The sequence below is a fragment of the Heterodontus francisci genome, chromosome 39 (genome assembly GCF_036365525.1).
Source record: "Heterodontus francisci isolate sHetFra1 chromosome 39, sHetFra1.hap1, whole genome shotgun sequence".
NCBI classification, from domain to species: domain Eukaryota; kingdom Metazoa; phylum Chordata; class Chondrichthyes; order Heterodontiformes; family Heterodontidae; genus Heterodontus; species Heterodontus francisci.
Window position 1 is genome coordinate 37,065,857 of NC_090409.1, and position 13,463 is coordinate 37,079,319.

The following is a 13,463-nucleotide window of genomic DNA, read 5'->3' on the forward strand; positions in this document are numbered from 1 at the left end:
CTGGTTCGGACAGGTCTGAGACTATGACACTGGGATACAGTACTGGTTCGGACAGGTCTGAGACTATGACACTGGGGTACAGTACTGGTTCGGACAGGTCTGAGACTATGACACTGGGATACAGTACTGGTTCGGACAGGTCTGAGACTATGACACTGGGGTACAGTACTGGTGGGTACAGGTCTGTCACTGTATGACACGGGGGACAGTACTGGTGGGGACAGGTCTGTCACTGTATAACACGGGTACAGTACTGGTGGGGACAGGTCTGTCACTGTATAACACTGGGGTACAGTACTGGTGGGTACAGGTCTGTCACTGTATAACACTGGGGTACAGTACTGGTGGGGACAGGTCTGTCACTGTATAACACTGGGGTACAGTACTGGTAGGGACAGGTCTGTCACTGTATAACACTGGGGTATAGTACTGGTGAGGACAGGTCTGTCACTGTATAACACTGGGGTACAGTACTGGTGGGGACAGGTCTGTCACTGTATAACACTGGGGTACAGTACTGGTGGGTACAGGTCTGTCACTGTATAACACTGGGGTATAGTACTGGTGGGGACAGGTCTGTCACTGTATAACACTGGGGTATAGTACTGGTGGGTACAGGTCTGTCACTGTATAACACTGGGGTATAGTACTGGTGGGGACAGGTCTGTCACTGTATAACACTGGGGTATAGTACTGGTGGGTACAGGTCTGTCACTGTATAACACTGGGGTATAGTACTGGTGGGGACAGGTCTGTCACTGTATAACACTGGGGTACAGTGCTGGTGGAGACAGGTCTGTCACTGTATAACACTGGGGTACAGTACTGGTGGGGACAGGTCTGTCACTGTATAACACTGGGGTACAGTGCTGGTGGGTACAGGTCTGTTACTGTATAACACTGGGGTACAGTACTGGTGGGGACAGGTCTGTCACTGTATAACACTGGGGTACAGTACTGGTGGGGACAGGTCTGTCACTGTATAACACTGGGGTACAGTACTGGTGGGGACAGGTCTGTAACTGTATAACACTGGGGTACAGTACTGGTGGGTACAGGTCTGTCACTGTATAACACTGGGGTACAGTACTGGTGGGTACAGGTCTGTCACTGTATAACACTGGGGTACAGTACTGGTGGGTACAGGTCTGTCACTGTATAACACTGGGGTATAGTACTGGTGGGTACAGGTCTGTCACTGTATAACACTGGGGTACAGTACTGGTGGGTACAGGTCTGAGACTATGACACTGGGGTACAGTACTGGTTCGGACAGGTCTGAGACTATGACACTGGGGTACAGTACTGGTGGGGACAGGTCTGTTACTGTATAACACTGGGGTACAGTACTGGTGGGGACAGGTCTGTTACTGTATAACACTGGGGTACAGTACTGGTGGGGACAGGTGTGTCACTATAACACTGGGGTACAGTACTGGTCGGGACAGGTCTGTCACTGTATAACACTGGGGTACAGTACTGGTGGGTACAGGTCTGTCATTGTATAACACTGGGGTACAGTACTGGTGGGGACAGGTCTGTTACTGTATAACTCTGGGGTACAGTACTGGTGGGGACAGGTCTGTCATTGTATAATACTGGGATACAGTACTGGTGGGGACAGGTCTGTCGCTGTATAACACTGGGGTACAGTACTGGTGGGTACAGGTCTGTCACTGTATAACACTGGGGTACAGTACTGGTGGGGACAGGTCTGTCACTGTATAACACTGGGGTACAGTACTGGTAGGGACAGGTCTGTCACTGTATAACACTGGGGTATAGTACTGGTGAGGACAGGTCTGTCACTGTATAACATTGGGGTACAGTACTGGTGGGGACAGGTCTGTCACTGTATAACACTGGGGTACAGTACTGGTGGGTACAGGTCTGTCACTGTATAACACTGGGGTATAGTACTGGTGGGGACAGGTCTGTCACTGTATAACACTGGGGTATAGTACTGGTGGGTACAGGTCTGTCATTGTATAACACTGGGGTATAGTACTGGTGGGGACAGGTCTGTCACTGTATAACACTGGGGTATAGTACTGGTGGGTACAGGTCTGTCACTGTATAACACTGGGGTATAGTACTGGTGGGGACAGGTCTGTCACTGTATAACACTGGGGTACAGTGCTGGTGGAGACAGGTCTGTCACTGTATAACACTGGGGTACAGTACTGGTGGGGACAGGTCTGTCACTGTATAACACTGGGGTACAGTGCTGGTGGGTACAGGTCTGTTACTGTATAACACTGGGGTACAGTACTGGTGGGGACAGGTCTGTCACTGTATAACACTGGGGTACAGTACTGGTGGGGACAGGTCTGTCACTGTATAACACTGGGGTACAGTACTGGTGGGGACAGGTCTGTAACTGTATAACACTGGGGTACAGTACTGGTGGGTACAGGTCTGTCACTGTATAACACTGGGGTACAGTACTGGTGGGTACAGGTCTGTCACTGTATAACACTGGGGTACAGTACTGGTGGGTACAGGTCTGTCACTGTATAACACTGGGGTATAGTACTGGTGGGTACAGGTCTGTCACTGTATAACACTGGGGTACAGTACTGGTGGGTACAGGTCTGAGACTATGACACTGGGGTACAGTACTGGTTCGGACAGGTCTGAGACTATGACACTGGGGTACAGTACTGGTGGGGACAGGTCTGTTACTGTATAACACTGGGGTACAGTACTGGTGGGGACAGGTCTGTTACTGTATAACACTGGGGTACAGTACTGGTGGGGACAGGTCTGTCACTATAACACTGGGGTACAGTACTGGTGGGGACTGGTCTGTCACTGTATAACACTGGGGTACAGTACTGGTGGGTACAGGTCTGTCATTGTATAACACTGGGGTACAGTACTGGTGGGGACAGGTCTGTTACTGTATAACTCTGGGGTACAGTACTGGTGGGGACAGGTCTGTCATTGTATAATACTGGGATACAGTACTGGTGGGGACAGGTCTGTCGCTGTATAACACTGGGGTACAGTACTGGTGGGGACAGGTCTGTTACTGTATAACTCTGGGGTACAGTACTGGTTCGGACAGGTCTGAGACTATAACACTGGGGTACAGTACTGGTGGGGACAGGTCTGTTACTGTATAACACTGGGGTACAGTACTGGTTCGGACAGGTCTGTTACTGTATAACACTGGGGTACAGTACTGGTGGGTACAGGTCTGAGACTATAACACTGGGGTCCAGTACTGGTGGGTACAGGTCTGAGACTATAACACTGGGGTACAGTACTGTTGTGTTGTTGAGGAGGTGCCTATTGCTGAAATGCCCAATGTTTGATGCCTTTGATATGTGGTCACTGTTGTACTGTCGGAATCGCGGTTGCCAATTTATGCACAGCAAGCTCCCACAATCTGCGATGTGATAATGACCCGTATTATTTTTTTTAATATAATGATGTCGGTTGAGGATAAATATCGGTCTGGACTCCAGGGAGTGCTCCCCTGATCTCCTTTGAAATAGTGGCCTCGGAATCTTTTATTTCTCCTGAGAGGGCAGGCGGGAGCTTCAGTTTAACATCTCACCGGAAAGCTGCTCCTCCGACACTGCGGCACTCCCTGGGTACCGGCACAGGCAGCGTCAGCCCGGATTTGTTCTCCACACTGAAGCGGGGCTTGAACCGACAATCTCCTGGATCAGGGGACTCGACCACGATTAATTCAGTGACCCTGTGAAGGTGCTGGTCGGCTGTCGCCTTCTTGAACCTTGGAGGGTTTGATACAACATGACTCGCGTCAGAGGGCGGTTACAAGTGGTACTTTAACTCATCCGAGTCATTCTTTTCTTTAACTTCAAATTCTCAAACTGCTACACTGGAATTCAAACTCAATCGCTGGATTACTTGTCCGGTATCCCAATTATGTCAAATTTACAGTATAGAAACAGGCCATTCGGCCCATCTGCTCCGTGCTGGTGTTTCTGCTCCACATGAGCTTCCTCCTAACCCCCCTCTCCATCTCACCCTATCACCATATCCCACTAGTCCTTTCGCCCTCATGTGTTTATCCAGCTTCCCCTTAAATGCATCTCTGCTATTCCCCTCAACCACTCCCTGTGGTAGTGAGTTCTACATTCTCATCACCACATAACCAATCGGACTGCAGACCCTGTGAGGTTCCCGAATGGTCATGATTTTTGTCATCCTTGTTTTCAAATCCCTCCATGGCCTCACTATATCTCTGTAACCTCCTCCAGCCCCTACAACCCTCCCTATCTCTGTAACCACCTCCAGCCCCTACAACCCTCCCTATCTCTGTAACCTCCTCCAGCCACAACAACCGTCCCTATCTCCGTAACCTCCTCCAGACCCTACAACCCTCCCTATCTCCGTAACCTCCTCCAGACCCTACAACCCTCCCTATCTCCGTAACCTCCTCCAGCCCCTACAACCCTCCCTATCTCTGTAACCTCCTCCAGCCCCTACAACCCTCCCTATCTCTGTAACCACCTCCAGCCCCTACAACCCTCCCTATCTCTGTAACCTCCTCCAGCCACAACACCCCTCCCTATCTCCGTAACCTCCTCCAGCCCCTACAACCCTCCCTATCTCTGTAACCACCTCCAGCCCCTACAACCCTCCCTATCTCTGTAACCTCCTCCAGCCCCTACAACCCTCCCTATCTCTGTAACCACCTCCAGCCCCTACAACCCTCCCTATCTCTGTAACCTCCTCCAGCCCCGACAACCCTCTGAGATCTCTGCACTCCTCCAATTCCACCCCCTCGCCCATCCCCCGATTCCCATCGCTCCACCATTGGCAGCCGTGCCTTCAGCTGTCTGGGGCCCTAAGCTCTGGAATTCCCTCCCTAAACCTCTCCGCCTCTCTCTCTCCTCCTTTAAGACACTCCTTAAAAACCAACCTCTTTGACCGAGCTTTTGGTCGCTGGTCCCTTTTATCCTTATGTAGCTCGGTGTTAAATATTGTTTGGTGATCCCTCCTGAAAGTGCTATATAAATGCCAAGTTACTGTTGCAAATGTTCTGTCTGTTCCTTATCGATATGGGGGTAATATTTGGACTGTGTTAATTGTGTATTAATTTCTCTCTCTCTCTCTCTCTCTCTCTCTCTCATTGGCAGAGCTCTTTCCAATCCAGATGGAAGGGGTGAAACTGGTCGTAAACAAAGGTCTGAGTAATCACTTCCAGGTCAGTCTCAGCATGTCAGCATCGCAATGCTTATGATAGAAATAAAACAGACTTACTATGACCGAGAGCTCAGCTAAATGGATTGAAAGGCTTCTGAGGGGACACAGTGGTAAATAGTACTGATAGAATCAAACAGCACAGGAAGAGGTCATTCGGCCCATCGTGCCTGTGCCAGCTCTTTGAAAGATCTATCCAATTAGTCCCACTCTCTCCCCCCTCCCCCCCCCCCACCTGCTCTTTCCCCCATCCTCCTGTAAATTTTCCCCCTTCCAGTATTTCTCCAATTCCCCCTTTTGAAAGTTACTATTGAATCTGCTTCCACCGCCCTTTCAGGCAGCAGGTTCCAGATCACAACAACTCACTGCGTCAAAAAAATTCTCCTCATCTCCCCCCTCTGGTTCTTTTACCGATTGTCCTCAATCTGTGTCCCTCTGGTTACCGACCCTCCTGCCACTGGGAACAGTTTCTCCTCATTTACTCCATCAAAAACCCCCTCATGATTTTGAACGCCTCGATTAAATCTCCCCCTTAACCTTCTCTGCTTTAAGGAGAACAATCCCAGCTTCTCCAGTCTCTCCACATTAACTGGAGTCTCTCATCCCTGGGACCATTCCAGTAAATCTCCCTCCGCACCCTCTCCAAGACCCTGACATCCTTTCTAAAGTGTGTGGCGACCGGAATGGGACACAATTCTCCAGCTGGGGCCAAACCAGTGATTTATAAATATTTACCGTAACTTCCTTAATTCATTCAAATGAGAATTACATAATTTTTTTTGTGAAACTTGTATTTTGGGATCGTAGAAGGTGAAAACCAGATGGACCTTAATTCCTGTGTGTCTTTTTCCAATCTGAAAGGTATCTTTAAGCAAATACATGCAATTATAAAGGCATGTTTCATAATCTGCAATAATCTGCTCAGTGACGCTCAGTTTGGGTTTTCCACCAGGGCCACTCAGCTCCTGACCTCATTACAGTCTTGGTCCAAACATGGACAAAAGAGCAAAACTCCAGAGGTGAGGTGAAAGTGACTGCCCTTGACATCGAGGCAGCATTTGACAAAATGTCGCATCAAGGAGCCCTAGCAAACCTGGAGTCAATGGGAATCCGGGGAAAAACTCTCCTCTGTTTGGAATCATACCGAGCACAAAGGAAGATGGTTGTGGTTGTTGGAGGTCAATCATCTCAGCTCCAGGACATCACTGCAGGAGTTCCTCAGGGTAGTGTCCTAGGCCCAACCATCTTCAGCTGCTTCATCAATGACGTTCCTTCAATTATAAGGTCAGAAGTGGGGATGTTCGCTGATTGCGCCATGTTCACTATTCACGACTCCTCGGATACTGAAGCAGTCTTTGTAGAAATGCAGCAAGACCTGGACAATATCCAGGCTTGGGCTGACAAGTGGCAAGTAACATTCGCGCCAGGCAATGACCATCTCCAACAAGAGAAAATCTAACCATTTCCCCTTGACGTTCAACGGCATTACCATCGCTGAATCCCCTACTATCAACATCCTAGGGGTCACTGTTGACCAGAAACTGAACTGGACCAGCCACACAAATACCATGACTACAAGAGCAGTTCAGAGGCTAGGAATCCTGCGGCGAGTAACTCACCTCCTGACTCCCCAAAGCCTGTCCACCATCTACAAGGCACAAGTCAGGAGTCTGATGGAATACTCTCCACTTGCCTGGATGGGTGCAGCTCCAACAACACTCAAGCTCGACACCATCCAGGACAAAGCAGCCCACTTGAATGTCACCCCTTCCACAAACATTCACTCCTTCCACCACTGACGCACAGTGGCAGCAGTGTGTACCATCTACAAGATGCACTGCAGCAACTCATCAAGCCTCCTTAGACAGCACCTTCCAAACTCACGACCTCTACCATCTAGAAGGACAAGGGCAGCAAATACATGGGAACACCACCACCTGCAAGTTCCCTTCCAAGTCACACACCATCCTGACTTGGAACTATATCACCGTTCCTTCACTGTCGCTGGGTCAAAATCCTGGAACTCCCTTCCTAACAGCACTGTGGGTGTACCTACCCCACATGGACTGCAGCGGTTCAAGAAGGCAGCTCACCACCACCTTCTCAAGGATAATTATGGATGAGCAATAAATGCTGTCTTAACCAGCGACACCCACATCCATGAACGAATAAATTACCTCTTAAAGGGTAGTCACTGTTGTAATATAGGAAATACAGCAGCCTATTTCTGTGCAGTAAGATCTGACCACCAGCAATGAGATAATCAGCTAATCTGTTTGTGATCGTTGGTTGAGGAGATAAATATTGTCCCCAGGACAAAGGGGAGAACTCCCCCCACCCGCCCTCCCCCCCACCCCCCCCCCCCCCCCCACCAACCCCACCGCTCTTCTTCCAAATAGTGGCCGTGGGATATTTTACACCCACCTGAGAGGGCAGACAGGGGCCTGTGTTTAATGTCTCATCTGAAAGACGGCACCTGCGACAGTGCGGCACTCCCTCGGCACCGGCCCTCCGACAGTGCGGCGCTTCCTCACTAGTGCACTTTGAGTTTACTCCTGGGTTATGTGCTTGAGTGGGACTCAAACTGGTGTGTCAGACATGAGAGTGCAGCCTGCTGAGTGATATATGTAAATGGATCTTGCAATACAGCCAACTCTCTTCACAGGTGTTGTATTAAAAAAATTGTGCCTTTCACCTGGTGATGCCTGAGTTCAACCTCCTTCGCCTTACCTGAAATGTAAATATTCCTCCTTCTGTCTTTCCTGCCGCAGGTTAATCACACAGTTTCTCTCAGCACGTTAGCAGAATCCAGCTACCACTTTGGGGCAACATACGTGGGCACAAAACAGCTCAGTCCGACTGAGGTGAGAACAACTCTCAACACAGTGAGCAGCCAAGAGCAGGGCAGCAGGTCCTTTATCAAAGCCCAAACCATGAGCCCAGGTAGCTTGTAGATATAGTAACAGATACCGGGAGTGAGTTACAGACTGGAATCTAATCGAGGGGTTCGGGTGGTTTATATATAGAATAACAGATACCCGGGAGTGAGTTACAGACTGGAATCTAATCAAGGGGTTCAGGGGTGGTTTATATATAGAATAACAGATACCCGGGAGTGAGTTACAGACTGGAATCTAATCGAGGGGTTTATATATAGAGTAACAGATACCCGGGAGTGAGTTACAGACTGGAATCTAATCGAGGGGTTCGGGGGGTTTATATATAGAGTAACAGATACACAGGAGTGAGTTACAGACTGGAATATAATCGAGGGGTTCGGGGGGTTTATATATAGAGTAACAGATACACGGGAGTGAGTTACAGACTGGAATATAATCGAGGGGTTCGGGGGGTTTATATATAGAGTAACAGATACCCGGGAGTGAGTTACAGACTGGAATCTAATCGAGGGGTTCGGGGGGTTTATATATAGAGTAACAGATACCCGGGAGTGAGTTACAGACTGGAATCTAATCGAGGGGTTCGGGGGGTTTATATATAGAGTAACAGATACCCGGGAGTGAGTTACAGACTGGAATCTAATCGAGGGGTTCGGGTGGTTTAGATATAGAATAACGGATACCCGGGAGTGAGTTACAGACTGGAATCTAATCGAGGGGTTCGGGGGGTTTATATATAGAGTAACAGATACCCGGGAGTGAGTTACAGACTGGAATCTAATCGAGGGGTTCGGGGGGTTTATATATAGAGTAACAGATACACGGGAGTGAGTTACAGACTGGAATATAATCGAGGGGTTCGGGGGGTTTATATATAGAGTAACAGATACCTGGGAGTGAGTTACAGACTGGAATCTAATCGAGGGGTTCGGGGGGTTTATATATAGAGTAACAGATACACGGGAGTGAGTTACAGACTGGAATATAATCGAGGGGTTCGGGTGGTTTATATATAGAATAACAGATACCTGGGAGTGAGTTACAGACTGGAATCTAATCGAGGAGGTTGGTGGAGGGGTGTGTGAGGTGGGTGGCGGTGTTCGGTCGAGGGAGTCTTGTAGCTGCAGTGATATACCTGGTTTGTTTTGTCTTTCAGGCATTCCCAGTATTAGTGGGAGATATGGACAACATGGGCAGCCTGAATGCACAGCTCATTCACCAGCTAACGAACAGAGTGCGGTCAAAAATGGTGTTGCAGGTGAGGGCTCTGAAATTGCCTGTCAGTGGTTCTGACTCAAGTGTGAGAAATCTGCTCCGAGTGTTGGGCTGAACCAATGTGATTGAAGACCCCCCCCCCCCCCCCCAGTCACGGGTCGTCTCAGTTCCTTTACTGCAGTTGGCTGAAACAAGGAACTGCGTGGCTATAATCGCCATCAGATTTGAGATCTTAACGGACTCGAAAGAGCAGTGGGTTAGATACTGGTGTAACTTTTAGGATCAAGCCCAGTGCAAAAATGGGAGGCCTGTCCTCAGGTAGAAGTGATTAAGTGTGCAGTGAGATGTGCAGCTTCACTGTGACACATAATGTGTAGCAGATACAGTCAACGATGAACTCACAGGCCGTGAGACTAACCTTCACTGCGAAACTATGCAAGGGTACATTGACACGGACAGAGCTTTACTCTGTATCTAACCCCATGTTTTTTTTCAAAGTGACTATTAAAAACCGATAAACAAAACAAAAACTCATTAAATGCCATTCTCGGCGTCGGCAATGCACTCCAGTCCCTGTGGTGCCCACCGGTTGCGGAAGGCCTCAAGCGTACCGGCGGACACCGCATATTCCTTCTCCAGGGACACCTGGGCGCGAACGTAACCGCGGAAGAGGGGCAGGCAATCAGGGAGGACGGACCCCCCCGACGGCCCGCAGCCTGGACCTGTGAATTGCCACCTTGGCCAGGCCCAGGAGCAGACCGACGAGGAGATCCTCCTCCCGGCCCACATCCCTCCGCACCGGGTGCCCAAAGATCAGGAGTGAGAGACTGAAGTGCAGCCAGAACTTGAGGAGCAGCCCCTTCAGATACTCAAATAGGGGCTGCAACCTCGCACACTCCGTATAGATGTGAAACACGGACTCGTCCAGGCCGCAGAAAGTACAGGCGACCTGGGAGTCCGTGAACCTACTTAAAAGTCTATTTCACGGGACTGCTCTGTGCAACACCCTCCACCCCAGGTCCCCGATGTAAAGGGGGAGGACTCCCACGTAGAGAGACCTCCATCGGGGTTTCCCCTCGCCGCCAGATGGCAACGCGGACCGCCAGGGCGTGTCCGGCCGGCTGACGAAGGCGAGGAAGTGGAGAGTGTGCAGGAGCAGCCCGTACAGGAAACCTCTCCGCGCTAATTGGAATGGCACGGAGAGCATTTCCGAGAGGCGGCTCGGGTTGTGCGGGACCGGCTCCCGAGGAGGGTTTCGGGGCCTGGGTCTGATGAACAGTTCCAGCCGAGCGGGTGTCAGCTCGGCCGGGATCGCTCTGCACTCCTGAGCCCCCTCGCCACCTGCAGTGAGGGGTGTCCTGGGGGCTTCGGCTACTCCTCCGCCCGCCGGTCCGTCCCCGGAGTCGGCCACCCGGACAGCCGAGGCGCTCTCCTCTGCCGGCGGGGGAGCGTCCTGACTGGAGGCGACCATATTCCAGACTCGGAATAGATCCCGGTAAAAGACAGGCAACTCCCTCAGAGAGGCGCGGCTAATGGACTCCGCCGGGAGCTGCGTGTCGTCTTGAAGGCAGTGACACTGGCGGAAAAAATACATTGCCAGCGCACACCATCTGGGAGGATGCTCGATTTACAGGTATCTGCAGGGTCCGAAGGCGGAGAGTCGCAGCCTGGGTGCGGACGCACACCAGCGACTGGCCGCTCTCCTCAATCGGGAGACTCGGGACCGTGGCAGAGACCCAGTGTTTCCTCTTGCCCCAGAAGAAAATCGACCAGTTTCTTCTGGATCTTGGTGGCGAAGGAAGGGGGCAGGGCCAAAGTGACCAACCGGTACCACAGCATGGAGGCCACCAGTTGGTTTATGACCAGCGCTCGGGCCCTGTAGGAAAGCACTCGGAGCAGTCCTGTCCAGCGCCCCAACCGAGTGGTGACTTTCGCCTCCAACTCCTGCCAGTTTGCCGGCCAGGCTTCCTCAGCGGAGGAGGTGCGTGGTGCTCCACGCAAAAGGTGTTAACTCCTCCGGCAGGGAATCCACCCGCCACTGACCCACCAGGAGTCCGGAACATTTCTCCCATTTGATCCTCGCGGAGGACGCGGCAGAAAAGGTCTGCTGGCAGTCACGCATCCTCCGCGAGTCAACGGGATCTGTGACAGCGAGGAGCACGTCGTCGGCGTAAGCCGCGAGGATGACCCGCATGGCCGGCTCGCGCAGAGCCAATCCCGTCAACCTCCTGTGAAGCAGGCACTGGAAGGGCTCCACGCAGATGGTGTTCAATTGGCCGGACATGGGGCATCCCTGACGCACTCCTCTCCCAAAGCGAAGGGGCGTCGTCAAGGACCCGTTAACTTTGACTAGACACTCTGCGGCGGCGTATAAAAGTCGGACCCGGACCACAAAATGCGGCCCGAGTCCGAAAGCGCGCAGAGTCCCGAAAAGGTATTCGTGATCCATCCTGTCGAACGCCTTCTCCTGATCGAGGGGGAGAAAGGCGACCGACTGACCAGTCCTCTGGGAAAGATGGATCAGGTCCCGGACCAGGTGGATGTTGTCCTGGATGGACCGGCCTGGGACCGTGCAGGACTGATCGGGGTGGATCATGTGGGCCAGCACGGAGCCCAGGCGGGTAGACATAGCCCGGGCAAAGATCTTATAATCTGTGCTGAGGAGGGAGACCGGACGCCAGTTTTTAAGCAGGCGGAGATCGCCCCTCTTCGGCAGCAGGACGATGACCGCCCTGCGCCACGAGAGGGGCATCTCCCCGGTCGCCAGACTTTCCCACAGGACCCGCGCGTAATCGTCCCCCAGGACGTCCCAGAACGCCCTGAGGAACTCCACAGTTAGCCCACCCATCCTCGGAGATTTGCCCCTCGAGAGCTGGTGGAGGGCGCCGGTCAGTTCCGCCAACGTGAGCGGAGCCTCCAATCCTTCGGCGCCCTCCGGGCTGACCTGCGGCAGGTCCTCCCACAAGACTCTGCACGCATCCTCGCTGGACGGATCCGGAGAGAACAACACTCTGTAATAAGTACGGACCAGGAGGCCCATTCCCTCCGGATCCGTGATGGAGGATCTGTCGTCGGCCAGCAGCTCAACGAGCTGCTTACGGACCCCCCGCCATTCTTCCAGCGGGTAGAAGAAGGGTGAGGTGCGGTCCAAATCTTCCAGGATCTGGATCTGCGACCTCACGTACGCGCCTCGGGACCCTATGATCTGAAGGTCCCTCAGCGCGCCCTTGTTCTCTTTGTACGCCTGCCACAGAGCCGGGTCCGAGACTGCATGACCGAGGCGGGACTGCAAGTCGAGCACCTCCCTCTCAAGGCGCCCGATCTCGGCTTCCCGCCTTTTGGTCGACCCCTTCGCGTACTCCTGACAGAAGACGCGGGTGTGAGTCTTGCCCACATCCCACCATAGCCTCAAGGAGGGGAAGCCCCACTGCTTCCTTCTCCAGTCGGCCCAGAATCGACAGAACAAGTCCCGAAATCGCTCGTCCTCCAGCAGCCGGTTGTTAAAGTGCCAGTACGCGGACCCCGCCCGCGTGTGGAGTGGAGTGAACTCCGCCCACACCAGGCGGTGGTCCGAGCACGGCACCAGCCGCATGGAGGCCGCCGAGACGCGGGAGATGTACGCCTGCGAAAAGTAGAGGCGGTCGATTCGGGACCCTCCTCCTCCAGACCTCCACGTGAAGGCGCTGGAGTCGGGATGGAGATTCCGCCAGACGTCCACCAAGTTAAGGGAGCTGATCAGTCCCCTCAACTTCTCCACCGACGCTTGGCCGCGCTGGGGACCGGAGCGATCCCCCACCTCGAGGGTGCAGTTAAAATCCCCCCCGAGGATGATGCACTCGCCGCTATCGATGGAGCTCAAGAGAGCGGACACTTCTTCAAAGAAGCGCGCTTGCAACGCGCCGGGTCTGGGCGCGTACACGTTCACAAAGTGGAGCGGCACGCTACCCAGGCAAACAGCGAGGTGGAGCAAGCGGCCCGGCACTAGCTCCTTGACCCCCAAGATCTCCGGCTGAAAAGTCGGGGCCAACAAGATAGCCACCCCACTAGAAATAGGGGTGAGGTGACTCATGTAGACCCCACCCTGCCACTCCAGGAGCCAGGTGGCTTTGTCTCCCGGAACGGTGTGGGTTTCCTGCAGAAAGCTCACCGCGTATCTCCCTTCCCTAA

At 52.6% G+C, this 13,463-nt stretch overlaps 1 protein-coding gene across 1 annotated transcript in view; it reads left to right on the forward strand.

Annotated features, from left to right (window-relative positions):
• The window catches only part of LOC137352881 (mitochondrial import receptor subunit TOM40 homolog), a 55,836-nt gene that overhangs the window by 41,421 nt on the left and 952 nt on the right, over positions 1-13,463 (forward strand). The window contains exons 2-5 of the mRNA XM_068018732.1: positions 5,118-5,185; positions 7,953-8,045; positions 9,238-9,339; positions 9,448-9,548. Coding sequence (XP_067874833.1) covers positions 5,118-5,185; positions 7,953-8,045; positions 9,238-9,339; positions 9,448-9,548 — 364 coding nt within the window. The remainder of the gene's footprint in view (positions 1-5,117; positions 5,186-7,952; positions 8,046-9,237; positions 9,340-9,447; positions 9,549-13,463) is intronic.